Raw genomic sequence first — 14,975 nt, 5'->3', positions numbered from 1 at the left:
ACTCCATCTGGTGCTGAGGGCCTGAAGAGGGCCCAGACAGACACACATATATTAATGTGGAAACACCGACGTCTAGCCTCCCTGCCTCTCCGTCACTCGCCAGACTGAATTTCAATCTCAAAGCCGCCCCCAACCCCCTCTCCCCGACACCCCCCCCCCTCCCCTATTTATTACCCCACAGCAATGCATTCATTCCTACCACAACTGGGCAAACACTGTTTGTGTGGGTGCATGCAGTGCGGGCATGAACGGTATTGTCAAATTAAATGGCGCTATAAATTCGTTAGCTTGGCGTCGCAATAATCCCATTAAAGGACACAGAAAAAAAGGGCACGCATTAACACGCGTTTGGTACTTATCAAATCATAAAAGTATAATATTCTTGTGGATATTGAAATTTAAACTCAGAAATGTGAACGCTGACATGCAACTTTCTATATTTTTTTTTCCCCCAGAAATGAAATTGTATGGAGCAAACACACTGAATGACAATACAAGGCCTTTTAAAGTGGCAATAATAAGGATTTTAAAAGTCTACACACCCCTGTTTGTGAATGAGACCAAGGTAAATGTCATTTTTCCCCACTTGATAAAAAAATATAGCTTTTTGAGGGAAAGTAAAAGAATATTGAAATGATTGCACAAGTGAGCACACCCTCTTATAACTGGCTGTGTTCACTATTAAGTAATTTTTACATGGGAGTCATCAGAAAAAGTATTTGATTGCAATGGTAGATTGCTGTTGTCTTAAATGTGAACCTTCAAATTATGTTTTTAAGGCAGGTACAAAAACATTTTGGGCAAACTGAATGCTTTATCTCTTAGCACATGTCACGCTATTGAGGACCTAAACAATATCAATCCCAACAGAAATTTCTATGACCACCCGATATTATCGCCCACTCTCAAATGACATTAATCACGATGTATCCTGGTTCCTGATCACATGACAAAGACAGCACTATCCTTCCTAACGCCTTCTCCACTATAAATGTGACTCCGTGACAAAACACTTTATAGAAGCTATACCCGCAGCTCTATAGCATCTCCACCACTGCACTGTGGCATGTTTAAAATTCAACAGGCCCTTCTCACACAATACATCCAGAGCGGAACCAGGAGAGGTGCTTTTTTTTCTCTTTTAGATGAAAGGCGGAAAAAAATGATGGGCGGCATCATAAAAAAGTAGACTGACCCTGGTGTCTCTCTAATCTTGCCTCTGAAATCATACACAGACAGGAGATATTTGTGTATTTTGCTGCTATGTGAAATACTGCAACATACAGGGGACGCTTGGGAGTGGTTAAGAATGCAGCTGGGACCTACAAGGGGCTGAAGGTTTGATTCCCTGGACCACTATAAATACTTGTGTATACCAAGTTAAATATTAGCACCCATGTGTTAATATGGGTCATATACAAAGAGCAGGCCTTACACATTCAGCATGCAATATATCTAGCAACATCTCACATCTATTATAGGTTCCAGCTCACTTGCAATCGTAATGAGAAGGGCTTTAGAAATTTGGATGGCCTTCACATGTAGGCCATGCTAAATGAATGCAAAAAAAAAATGTTCTAGTGTAAACACCTGTGAGTTCTTTAAATAGAATTGCATAGTGGGTCGGATTCAGATGTCGCCCATGGACTTTCGGTTGCACACCCTTGGAATAGACAGCTCTGTCCCCCAGTAAGACGACTCCAGCAAATAGATGGCTCCCAATGCAAAAAAAAAAAAAAATCCCCATGCAAGGGAATGAGCACAGGTGCGTTTTTTTTATAGGTTGAATATGATTTGGAGTATGAGTGTGTTGTTGCAGTGGACCAATCCGAAACATCTCACTGACATATTCGCAATTTATGTCATGCCCAGCAAACAATAATAAGACAATTGATAGAATAATAACAGAAGACATGCGTGTTCAAATAAAGCTGCACCTCCTCCGTGAATGGAACCTCCCCCACGGCATGGCAGTCACTCCATAAATGCACAGCGCTATGAATCTCCCCAATTTTTGTGTTTAGTTCGCCATGTTGCACGGGAATATACACCGAACACCCAAAAAACGAGTTGGAAGGTAAGCGGGGAAGGAGGTGTCTCTTTTTTCCCACGCGATCCACGCGAGACGTTTGGTGCTTCTCGGTCCTCCATCATCACCATCCTCCTCAGATCGCTCCATCTATCCTTGCAGCCATCCGTGCACGTGACGTCCGCGGGATTAGTTTCTACATTCGGTTCTCTAGCTTTATGATATTGCATAAACTCATACAGCTAGATAACCAAAGAGAAAAACTAACCCACATCTCTCTTAAAGGAGCCGCCGCCGGCGCTGAGGCTGCAGCGTGTTGTGGTCACGTGGAATGAGCCCTCTTCCGCCCCTCCCCTCCCCTCGCTCACCTTCCTTTTTTTAATCAGACGGTTGCGTTCAATGACCGTCGAAATTGGCAACACTAAGCCACAATTGTGCAACCCCGCCGCAACTGAACACTGACGACAGGTGCAGTCACGGAAGCTGACATCATTACGTGGGTGACGTCACACCCACCTGTCGTACGTCGTCATACACGAACGTCCGATGCAGAAGCCCACGCGTGGTTTGCGTAGCCTTTTAAATCATCGCAACAAACAAGAAACATCAAAACGTGTTGTTGCGTTAAATGCCAACTTACATCGACCCCATTTTACACAAACACACACACACATACATTCCACAGTGAATTATTCCACGGATTGTTGGAGAATACCACAACACGTCAACACAACATGATGAAGTCCGTTCTAATTATCACATTACAATTAATAACAGGAAAATAATGTAAGAGTAGAATCTGGTATGGCAAAAGCAATGAAAATAAGTTTTTTTGTGCTGTAAAAAAAATTGAATATTGAAGCCATCTCTAATATGAACTTTCAAAGAATCATTAGGCTGACAGCGGTTTGACATAATCCGAGATGGGAGCCTCCCTTCCCGGCATTACCCAGCCTTGGTGGCCGGCGACCCACGTGGTTGGTTAGAATATTAGAAAGCTTTAGTGTACCTAAGCATTTTTTTAAATGGAATATACTTCGGACTATACTTTCCCTGCAGCAATGCCAGATGAAAGGGAAACCGGTTGTGGGAATGTGTCCCACAATGTCTTACTGTCGTACACTATTATTATTTGCAGTTGTCTTTATGTAAATTAAAGAAAATAACTTTGAAGCAAAACCGTTTATAGAAGAGGTTAAAAATTAAAACACGAGTCCATCATTTGTAAACACTTGTATCTGGCTTCAAGAATATTTTCAGTTTCCCTTTAAAACAAATGGAAAAATGACTATATAACAATAATGGCAGAGGTACAAGCTATTTAAAACTAAGATGTTTTATTTTTGTAAAATAGCCACAAAAATTAAGTTATACTTAGTAAAATACAAATACAATTTATCACTACATCTTGCAGTGTGCAGTGTGTGTCCGTGTGTGTGTGGGGGGGGGGGGGGGGACGTGCGTGGGTGTGAGTGTACGTGCGTGTTTTCATTAGATTTAAATTTCCTACGAAGCTCGTAACAATTTCACTCAAACAAATTTCTTTTATATTTCAAATTGCATTCCTTATTAATTTTCCAAAAAAATAGTACCAATACAACATGAATTATTAGCATTTATTAATGATTATGTTTTTACAATTTGCATTTATTTGACTACTTGGGGAAAAATGTTTGAGATATAAAAAAGGAGTGCTCTGAACGTGACACGCCCCCCACGGGATGTGACGTGTCCCGTCAAACAGACGTACAGTAGCGTGTGTGTATTACAAGCACGTCTTGCCTTATTTCAAGATTTGTCTCTGTTTTGCGTCGTAATATGATTCGTATATGTTGTTGCAAAACGAGAGAATGCGACAAGGTGACTAGACGACCACTGTCCATGGTGCTGAATGTTTTAGGTTACACACTCACACACTCTCTCACACACACTTTCATAATAAAGAAATTCTTAAGAGTGCAAATACATTTCAAAACACAATAATTGAAGTATTTCTCGTGGAACTTTATAAATCATATTTGTATTTTTCCTAATTAAAAATGTCTTATAGAGCTTTAAATTGAGTTTTGAATCAGCACCAGATAGACTGGAGGAGCAGTTTTATTTTCTAGTTATTTTTTTAAATTATACTTTCTATAAGAAATTACTTTCGTAAAGAGTGCATAGAATTACCCTAGAAAATCAGGTTATTTGAGAGTTTATGTAGGAAACTTGGGACCGTAATGCTGTGATTGCATTATTGTATAATACAGTAACGTGTAAACTTTACTATATAATAGACTTTCATCTCTTACACAAAGTGAGACACGAAAAAAGAAATTTTGTTTTTTCTCATTAGTGTAAAAATATTTTAGTACCCACTACAAGGTTTGAGAAGTATGAAAGAACAATCATTTTGGATTCCAGCAAATATGAACGGCTTTATATAATATTTTGCAAAGTGGGGAGAGTGTGTTTCTAATTATTGAAACTGACTTAGTGTGTCATATAGTTTTTGTTATTTATTCTTTGCGCCTGTAAATTTTAACAGCCAGTAACTTATAACTTACTGAAACGGATAAGGATATAGTATTTAAAAATAATATTCAATTGTTAATAGTTTAAAATGATTGCAAAATATATATTTTTCCCAAATGTGTTATAGCTTGATTTAGTATTTTATGGGATATTTATATTGAAACAAATGTATAATAAAATAGAAAATGTAAATTAATTAGAGTGTGGGTCAGAGGAGGGGGTCCATCCAAAAATAAGATAAAGAAAAAAAGTCAAGTCAAGTTCAACAACGTGCTGGCGCGTATTAACATGACAATTGTGTCTGGCACGCAAGCGCGCACACGCACGCACACGCGCGCGCCCACACACACGCACACAGGGGAACATTTTCCCATTACTGTGCTAACCATCACACAACTGTAAGCTGAAGGTGGCACTAAATGGACGCCACTTGGTATTGGCTTGCAATTGTAAGCCATTAAGAAATCGCAATCATACATTTTGGAAGAAACACACGACTTACATGCATTATGGTAAATCCACCCAAAAAGCTTCGGGTCCTATTTGTAAAGTTGTCGTATTTCTAAGGAAGAGTAGGAAGCAAGCCAAGCCTTCGATCTAGCGTCACCTCAACTTGATCCACTTGGTATCGAAGAAAGCGCCATTGCTTTAGCTGCAATAGCATCCACGCAGCATCTCGTTCCACGTCCTCGGAGGAGAATGCGCGTGGCGTGGACTCTGCGTCTTGATGGTCCACCCCATTCCCTCTATTCTCCCTCCCTCCCTCAGGCCCTCTCTCTATCTGTGACGTAAGCCGGCTCTTCATTCCGGATTGCAATAGAGGACGTTCTTGAACAGATTTGTTCTTGAATGAAGCACCCGATGAAATATCGGGCTTCGCAAAGAGACAGGTTGAGAAGATGCTGCTGGTAGCGAGCAAAAAGAAGAAGGAAAGAAAGAAGAGCGAGCGAAAGACACCACGGCGTGATGACGTCAAGGGCTAGGATGGCTTGTCCAATGAGAAGCGCCCATTCTTCGTCCACGGGGCGGGATGAGGGGGACCGATATAAAATGTTTCGCTGAAAATAATTATAAACATTTTTTAATGGATGCTTTGGGGATTTTTTTTAAGCAAGGCATTGAATGGATGATTTTGATCGCTCGCCTTATTTTTCTTATATATAGCGTATGAAATGGGTCAAGGATGCCCACAGGCAATCGGCCATATTATTAAGGAGATTAAATTTATTCTCCGGATCGTTTATCCTCACTAGGTCGAGGGCGTGGTGTTAAATAAATAATAGTAATGATTTATTAAAATTGCAAAGAAAAATTATACAAATATTAGACTTATTTTGAAAGCATGAATGAAAGAAAATGACAGCAATAGTGACAGAATAATTATGTATTACCCTTACTCCTCCTACAACTACTGCTACTACTATTACTACCACTATAATACTAAAAGCAATACTAAAAATAGTAGAAATGTATAAAACATTTTCAGAAGCATTAAAAAGCATAAAACAGCATAAAGCATAAAACAACAACAATAATAGTAATTATAATAACGATAATTATTATTATATTATTATCAACTTCAGAGAAAAGCATAACATGAGAAACACCTCAGTAAAATGCATTTCAGGTTTAAAATTGTATGCATATTATCTTATCTATATTATTGCTAAATGAATATTCTCATGAACCAGTCAACTTCGTGCATACAGATGCATCAAGTTGCAACAAATTTACAAGGGATGGACGTCAACTCGTAAAATAAAGAATTTGCACAAGTATAAATAGATTTCCAACGTCCTAGATTTGGTTTTGGCGGGTTTAGTGACCTTCAATTTTGAGGCGCGCCCAAATGAGTTCTCAACGTAATCAATGGCGGCATCTATCGGTGAGGAGTGGCACTGTAAGGCCCGAGAAGGGGGGAAAAAAACGGCCTTCACTGCGCGACAACCTGTCCCTCGCCACGCCCACTTTATGACATTTCAACGAATCCCCATTATGTAAACACGTTTAATATGAATCATACGAATATGAGCTATTACCGCTGTTTCTTAGATTCAACCGAAGGAAATCAACGCGAACCAATCGGGATGATGGAGGCCTTTTTACAAGGCTTCTGATTCAAAAACCCGGATCTTTTTTTATTCCTAAAACCGTAACAGCTATTTGAAAAATCATAACTGCAAAATGTCAAATTTAATTGGCTTAACAAATAGAGGCAATGTGCACTATAACCCTCCAATTCAAATAATCAAACGCGCTTTGTGCATGAGCAATTCATTTGCACAAGCACTTGAAATGACGCTAACGTAGGCCTATATACTGACTATCACATGCAAATAGATGATCGTACGATTAAAATTTACGTTGTAAATGTAAATCAAGAAACAAAACAAACGTTTTATCATCTACATATCATAGACAACTCAAACTTTAAGCAATAAATCCCATAATGATTCATTACGCTGACTTCTGGTTCAGTAGTACTACTAATACTAATAATAATTATATTAGTAATAATAATAATATTGGCAATGATAATAATAATTAGAAAAAAAAGAATAGGTGGAATATTTAGCATAGTCGTGGTAGTATTGTCCAGCATATTGGCAATATTTGTAAATTGAGTTATGTGGAGGAGATTTAATTAAAAATGTTTTGTGCAAAAACTTTGCAGGATAGAGTAGCATTTTAAAATAATTAACATAACTGTAAATTACAATAAAAATTCAAGAACAGGCTCAAATATTCTATTTACAACCTACCACTACAGCATTAAGGTAATGTATTTAGAATGTATTTATTTATTTATTCAGGTAAAGCTATTGATTGATCATAATAATACTGTAAAATGATTTCCACTTAAAATTATGTAGCAAAATTATTTTTCAAAAGAAAAACATTTCCGGGCTGGAGTTTAATTCAAACAAATGTATGTTTCTTTTAAAAAATACGTATTTTTCCCCCTTACAAGTGAATTAACATCTTAAATCCGATACATACTTATATTGCACTGAAAGACAATTAGCATAAATAAATACGCAAAAAGCTTTGCACATATTAATCTCTGGTTTTATATGTTGCAATGCATTTCCAATTACACTTTTGTTTGTAATGTGCTATTAGACGTATTTGATGTGATAAGACATGCATACACAAAAGTGACAACAATAACGAATATATGACACAGGTGGAAGTTGCATGCCTAAAAATGGGCAGTCAATTGATCCGATTCCGAGTCGCTATGCATGGCCAGTTCAACTCCTCCTGTTGAACTCAAATGGTTCGCAACAATAATAATGACCCCATTCAAGTGGACACCTCTGGGAATTGTAATGTCTGCCCTTTAAAAAAAAGGGCTTGACCCAACATGGAGGACGTTGCAAGGGAAGTCCTAATATGCAGCAAATATTTGTCAGCACTCAGCATTTCTCAGCATTTGACATGTGCAATAACATCAGAACGAGAAATAGAACATACATTAAAATACCAAAAAAAATAAAAGGGGAAAAACTATTTCCCTTCCAGTTTTTACTCTTCCAATATAATTATCACAAAATTACAATATCATACTTTCACGGGAAAAAGAACATTCTCACACTTTTGATCTGGCCTGCTATGCAATTGCAAATGCTTCAAAAAAAGAACTCCACTAAAACACACACACACTCTCATATACATCATGATAATATTGTTCAATGCTTGCTTCTGGGGCTTAAAAATATGAAATGGCTCTTGATAGGAAAAAAAGGTGCACACACAAAACTGCTCATGCAGAATGCATAAAAAAAACAAATAAAAACAGACGCAAACACCTGTGAAGTTATCATTTAGTGGTAATAAATAGCCAACTTACATTTTGCGAAGAGATACCGACAGTGGGGAAGAGAGGAGATGTCTGCTCATCCCCGGCCACGTGCAAACCGGACTAGTTTTTTTTCCTAGACGCTTTCCTTGTTTAATTGGAGACAAGGGGGCTGAATTTTATGCAAATGAGCGCCGGCATCAGTCTGGCTGGCTGGGTAAAAAAAGAGGGAAGCAAAAGGGCCCAAGTCTCGCCTCCTTTCCCAGGCAGTTCCCTCGGTCAAGTTCAAGCGCATTCAGACAGCCTTGAATGCACACGGCAGATTGATTGGGGGAAGGTGGGTGGGCTATGAGAAGAAGAGGGGGGGGCCGTGGGGGTCTAAATTTCATGCAAAGTTGACAATTACAGACCCTTTTCATTCAATTTCCTTCATGTATTTTTGGGGGTGCATTGAGGCCTCTTGTTTTAAATTTTAAAAAAACACTTCAACCTGTTGGGTCAATATTGGTTATTTTTAATACAGCAGTGAAATTAAATGTGGGTGTTTTTCTTTTTCTTTGGCTTATTTGTAGCCGATCAGTCAGATAAAGAAGATAATTGACATTTTTGAATTACTATTTGTTCAAAAATATCATATCTATCTTTGAGACATTTGATCTGTTTCCCTTTTATGCTCTCTGCGATTTTCACAGACTTTAATCTCATCATGTGTGCATTAATTCGACGTTATTTAAATCAACTTAGTGTGACAGTGAAGGGTCTTCACGACTGGTTCCCACAGCTCCTCTTGCAAGATTTCAAGAAAGAGCAGAGAAAAAAAAAAAAAGGGGCTGCAAAATGAAGGCAGGGGGGATGGGGCACCATAGCAACATTTGCATATATTCAAATCTGCCGTTGAAAGGCCGGCCGCGCACGAGGCCAGACAAAAGCGAGCCAATAGCGGGGCCAGAAACCCAGTAGCACACTGGGAGAGACGCTGGGAAGGAGTGTGGGAACCGTGAGGCCCCCCCCTGAGCAAGGAAGGAGGGAGTAGGGGAAACACTTATTAGCTGGCGTGAATTTGCATTTTATTTGTGTCTGTTTTTTCCTCGCTAATTTGTGGCTGGCCGCTCACTAGCCACAGATGGCTAACATGGGGACGGGATTAGTTAAGGGAATAATAAAGGAAGGTGTGTGTGTTTGGATTTTGATGGCATGGGTCCTTCAAATAAACATTTATAAAATTTATAAAATCATACCAGTAAGAAGGAGCAAATTCATAATAACACTAAAATAAGTGAAACTACTTAATTCTGTAATGGATATTGAATTAATAAAACCCCTCACTTCTGTGAAGGCTTTGCGGGTTAAGTTCCTACTCAGTGAATATCAGCGTTCAACTTTAGAAGGTCTTGTGTATTTGAAAGTCCACATTTTAATTAAAACCTAATCGTATCCATTTCCCCTTCCTCGCTCCGACTAATTTGCCTCGAGGCTTCGCCCGCAGCAACACCGAGACACTTTATGAGAACGTGTTCATTTTATGCAATGTATGTTTACCCATGCCTGCTTGGTGATGCAGAGTAAGCCACCAGAGATGTTACTTCTGCTGCTTCTCTCATCACTATGTCACGCTTTTGCGCCCAAACGTGAAAGGCGAAGGATCAACCACATCTTACGGTAGGAGGAGCGCCACCAATTAGCAGCATGAGGGGATTCGACATTAAATTGGCAGACCACCCAGATTAAAACCAACAGATTTGAATAGGGTGAATGGATTTGGATAGAAGGTCCTCGGAGGCCATGGCGGTGTATGAGGCCTCACGTTTTTAAAAGGATGAGCTGACATTATGATGCATGCACAGGCTAGGCGCAAGGATGTTTTATGTCTGCATGGGCCATAATGGCCACTGGTGGCCAAACTACTTAGAATAATCTCATTTTAAGAGAAGATACGTTGGAAATACTTAATTACTATGTATTGCTACAACAGAAGAGAAAACACAGATTGCACGTGCTTTCATGACAAAGTACGACATGGAGGAGTGTATCAGACTTTAAAACTCATCATCTGGCTGATTCTCATTTTCACCCAGTGAAACGTAAAAGTACATGCCAGAGGAAGCATGAAATGATGTGATTATCATTCACAAGTAAAGTGTTGTGACTCATATAACAAAGAAAATAAGAAATCTTTTTTCTAAGGTCACACTTAATCTTGAGTACATTTTTCCGACTCTAACCATTGATTTACATACAGTTGGGTAACAGTGTCACAAAGCTAACTAGATTTTATATTTGAATTTGTTAATACTTTGATGTTAATCTTTAGGTCAGAAACAACTTATGTACAGCAAATTATTTTGTACATTAATTTTGAGAATGTTTTAAGGACTCATTTCGCAGCTTTTACGAGTAGTAGAAATTACAGTTTTCACAGAATACTTGAAGGCAACGCCTGATTTAGCGTTACATCCGGGATTCTATAGCGATTCCCCCGCCGTACGTTTGGGGGCAGTCACATTTCTCAAGCGGCCAAGGACCCCGACACTTACGTCACAGAAGACGAAGAAGAAACTACACATGTTCCTCATCAGCTGTTGCCACCGCTCGTGAAGACTCGGCTGATCTTCGTCGGTGCAAAAATATAATTCTGGGGGGAAAAGATGGTAAGTACATTGCAGTCATTTTGAAAATTGCTGTTAGATTTGGCACTGACGTTGTTTCGTTACGAGAGCCACCGTGCTAATGCTAACGAGCTAACCCTCAAGCACCACTGACAGGTGCATAAGATTGGCTAAATTTAGCACAACCACCACTTGCCTACTTCATTCATTTACTCTTGTCTTGCTACACACCCTTCTAAGAAACTGTGTCTTTTTTTTTTCGAACGTGGTGCGAGAGATCCGTTGCATTATGTGATCCTGGAATGAATTTACCTGGAGCGTAACACAAATAGTCCTCCCTGGAAACACGCAAACCTTTTTATGGGTTTCCTGTCTATTTATAAATGTTAGGGTTCGCCTCCAGGGGGCGCTCTCGTATTTACTAAAGCTAATTTTGGCAAATTCGGTGAGTTATGGTGAGCAGTCTTGAATCACACTTTGAGGATTTGAATTTTAACCAATCTTATCCATGACCTGTTTATCTGTCCTAACATTAGGCGCTGATGGGAATCCAGCTGGTTGTCAGTTTGCTGGCAGCCAGCATCATGCAGAGGATGGCGCCACATTGTTCCTTTGCACGCTGGCTCCTTTGCAATGGCAGGTGAGGCCACTTTCCTGTTTGTGGGACAAGCAGACGTATTCTTTTTTTTAATTTTTTGTTCCCTTCTAGTCTGTTTCGGTTCAAACACCCGTCCGAGGGGGAGCTTTGCGCTCTGGCTGGGAAACAGATGCCCAAAACAAATAGAAGAGACAGGTATGCTGCAGGAGAGAATGTTGTAAGGAAACTCATGTATTCCAGCCCATACTTCGCTAAACTTTGCTTCTTTCATCCACCACCTAGTCTAAAAAAAAAAAAAAAGCTACAGATAGGATTTCTCAAAATTATTTTTTTCAAGTATTCCTATGCAACATCAGAAATATGTTGGTGTTTTATTCTCAGGAGACAAAATGGAGAAAACAAGCCTCTCACTGTGCCCAAAGACATCGACCTTCACCTGGAGAAAGCTCCAGTCAACGCCATGGATGCTCTCGGTTGGGCGACGGCTTCTCAACGCAACATCAACTAAAACAAAACTCACAATTATTTTTTTTCTTGCTTTATTTGCTCTCAGTGCTACGTTTCTTCCTGGAGTACCAGTGGTTGATTGACTTTTCCGTCTATGCGACGGCTGTCTTTCTTTTCACGGAGTGTTACTACTGTGTGGTGGACGCCAGCAAAGAGGTGAACATTGGCGCCATCTGGTGTGTCCTCACCGTTCTTTTCAGCCTGTATCCTTTTTGATGACGTTCTCATTGTGCGTTGCACTCTTGTTGAAGAAGCAGGAGGGTTTTTTTTAACTTGCATCATTCAGCAAAGCACTCCACACGCTCATGAGCCACTACTTCCGCTCGGAGGAGGGCGGCGAGCGTTCCGTGTGCCTCGCGTTCGGCTTCCTGTGCCTGTTGGTGGCCATGCTGGTGCTGGTGGTCCGAGAAGACTACCTGGAGTTTGGCTTGGAGTCGGGCTTCTCCAGCCTTTTCGACAGCCTGGAGGTGTTCGCTAAGCAGCAGGGCTACGCCGACTGGTCGTAAGTTAACCGCGAGCGTCGCATCACTGCCGTCAGGAGTAATCAATCGCATGCTTGTGTCAAGGGTCCCTGTCACCAAGCTGACGGTGAAGCTCGGACTGGCTGCCTTCTGCGCGTACGTGGGCGCCCTGATGGCGTTCCCCGGCCTGCGTCTGGCTCAGACTCACCTGGATGCCGTGGAGATGAACTCGGAGCGTCCACTCATCCGGTGCGAATAAATATGACGGCACTCCAACACGATGCTCACTTCCCTGTTGTCTCCTTCAGGTTTCTCCTCCACGTGAGCTTCCTGTCTCCAGTGGTGATGTTGATTCTGTGGGTCAAACCCATGGCCAGGGACTTCCTCGCCAACGCACCCATGGGGAAAAGCTCCATCACGCTGTGAGTGCATATAACACATTCCACTTGAAAATGAACTTCAAATAATTTTTCGTGGCCTCGCAGGGTGTCCCGCGATGCCTTTGACAGCGTGCGGCTGTGGACCGTGGTGGCTCTGTGTGTCCTGCGGCTAGCGTTAACTCGCTACCACCTGCAGGCTTACCTCAACCTGGCCCAGAAGTGGGTGGAGCAAATGAAGAAGGAAGCTGGACGGATCGCCGCCATTGACATTCAGAGGAAGGTCAGGCTGCCATTTCATGTTCATGTTTGGACTGTTTCCTACATTTTAGGTTTCTGTGTGCATTTTCTATGCCCCAACCGAAACTATTTTTAATAAAGGTATGAGTTAGAGATAATTGAATTGAATAAAATGTGTATTTGTGTGCCTCCCTCTCCAGGTTACACGTGTGTTTTGCTACCTGAGTGTCGTGACTCTGCAGTATGTGGTTCCCGTGCTTCTTATCCTCTTCTCCACGCTGGCCCTCAAGGCACTTGGTTAGTAATTCCTTCACCCCTTTAATTTGACATTCTAAAATGGATTATGTGCAATATATTTTTATGTAAACATTATTTAAGCACTTTTTTCCCCAATGGTTTGCCTGTTTTTCCTCTGCCAGGAGGATTCTCTTGGGGCGGAGCGGACGTGACCCCCGACGTGACACCCGCCTCACCGATGCCCACGGCGGCACCGGTCATCTCAGGCGCTTTAGACGAAGACGAGGAGTCATTCGAGGACATGGAAGAGGATATCCAGGAAACGGTGGCCCGCCTGTCGGAGATGTTGGCCGCTCTGCGCTCCGTCCTCACGCCGCTTTTCTTCAGGGGCTTCTTCGCCTTCTTCACTTGGTGGGTGGCGGCCTGCCAGGTGATCAGCTCGCTTTTCGGCATCTACTTTCACCAGTACCTCATGAACAACTAGGGCCGCACACAGATGCACTGAGCTTTTGGGCGCTCTAGAAAGCGTGCTATTGTCTGTGTGAGACCGGAGCCGGCTTCTGGTATGAAAACAACACACACAAAAACGAAGACGTGTTCTGCAACTTTATGCAACATTTCAGACTCAAGCCCGCTGCTTTAAATGCTGCATTTGTGAGCAATCTTATGAAAACAAAAATGTTAATATTACAAGAATAAAGTCATTTTATGATGGGAAGGACGGAATGTAATAAGCAAACTTTAAATGGTGTAAAGTTAAAATAATCTTTTCACTTTTACTGAAAGTATTACCTGTTAATTAAATGAACTTGCTTGTTTCTTTATTCTTGTAATACGACATTTTTATTATCAGATAAAAATACTTTTATCGTCTATCGACACCCCAATGTATTCTGGCTGTATTGTACTTTTTTTTTTTTCTCTACGATTCATTTGCATGACCTGAGGTTTGAAATGCTTCAATGCATTTTGTACTTTTTAGGGGGGCAAAAGCTGCCAGTAATAAGCAGGTTTGCTTTCTGCTCATCATTGGTGATAGTGATAGGATAAGTACGTAATTTTTATTGATGATATTGTATCATCAAGGAACCGATTCAAGAGTGCTATTTTTCTTTTATTTTCATTATGAGTGTGGTTGAAACTTTTTTTGATTATGTACGTATAGTTTCCCTCCACATTTCCCAAGTGCCTAAAAGCTCAGGGATTTTTAATATAACCTTTTTATCCCTTTGTGGGACTATTTTGAAGTAGCTTGCAAGGAGATTAAATTTGCTACACTTTTAGTTGCATCGTTTGAATTGTTTTGCCAAAGTGGCATTTGTTTATTTATTTAGTAACATGTTCTGATATTCATTCCCAAAGGGGAATTTACGACTTGTTAGTTTGCATACTTTGCATAGGATCAGTGGAGTTGTTTTGGTCTGAATTCAACTTGAATACTGTGAAGTGCCACTGAATAATATTTGGAAAATATTTGAATGCATGCTGTGTATTTTTTGTATTTGTTTTAATTTTTTTTGTTCATATAGTACTGTATTTCTGTGTTATTAAAATCAGTATTTGCTGCCATTTTCTTGAAGCTATCACTGAATTGAAGAGAC

General features: G+C 40.5%; 1 protein-coding gene and 1 long non-coding RNA gene across 2 annotated transcripts in view; one reads left to right on the top strand and one right to left on the bottom strand.

Annotated features, from left to right (window-relative positions):
- Positions 1-11,252, bottom strand: part of LOC148388539 (uncharacterized) — a 30,978-nt gene extending 19,726 nt beyond the window's left edge. Inside the window, exons 1-3 of the long non-coding RNA XR_015862024.1 lie at positions 11,047-11,252; positions 10,883-10,980; positions 5,049-5,604 (exon numbers count right to left, since the gene is read on the bottom strand). This is a non-coding gene — a long non-coding RNA (uncharacterized LOC148388539). The remainder of the gene's footprint in view (positions 1-5,048; positions 5,605-10,882; positions 10,981-11,046) is intronic.
- Positions 10,846-14,943, top strand: tmem161a (transmembrane protein 161A). The gene is made up of 11 exons (XM_088393719.1): positions 10,846-10,996; positions 11,491-11,594; positions 11,664-11,747; positions 11,934-12,025; positions 12,106-12,262; positions 12,346-12,561; positions 12,626-12,769; positions 12,829-12,942; positions 13,006-13,180; positions 13,338-13,434; positions 13,557-14,943. The coding sequence occupies exons 1-11, from the start codon at positions 10,994-10,996 to the stop codon at positions 13,856-13,858; spliced, it is 1,488 nt and encodes a 495-aa protein (XP_088249845.1). The 5' UTR covers positions 10,846-10,993; the 3' UTR covers positions 13,859-14,943.
- The last annotated feature ends 32 nt before the right edge of the window (positions 14,944-14,975 follow it).

The sequence above is a fragment of the Syngnathus floridae genome, chromosome 13 (assembly GCF_059516105.1).
Source record: "Syngnathus floridae isolate MCC-2025c chromosome 13, RoL_Sflo_1.0, whole genome shotgun sequence".
In the NCBI taxonomy this organism is placed as follows: Eukaryota; Metazoa; Chordata; class Actinopteri; order Syngnathiformes; family Syngnathidae; genus Syngnathus; species Syngnathus floridae.
The sequence above is the reverse complement of the archived record's forward strand: the minus strand, read 5'-3'. Positions and strand labels throughout refer to the sequence as shown.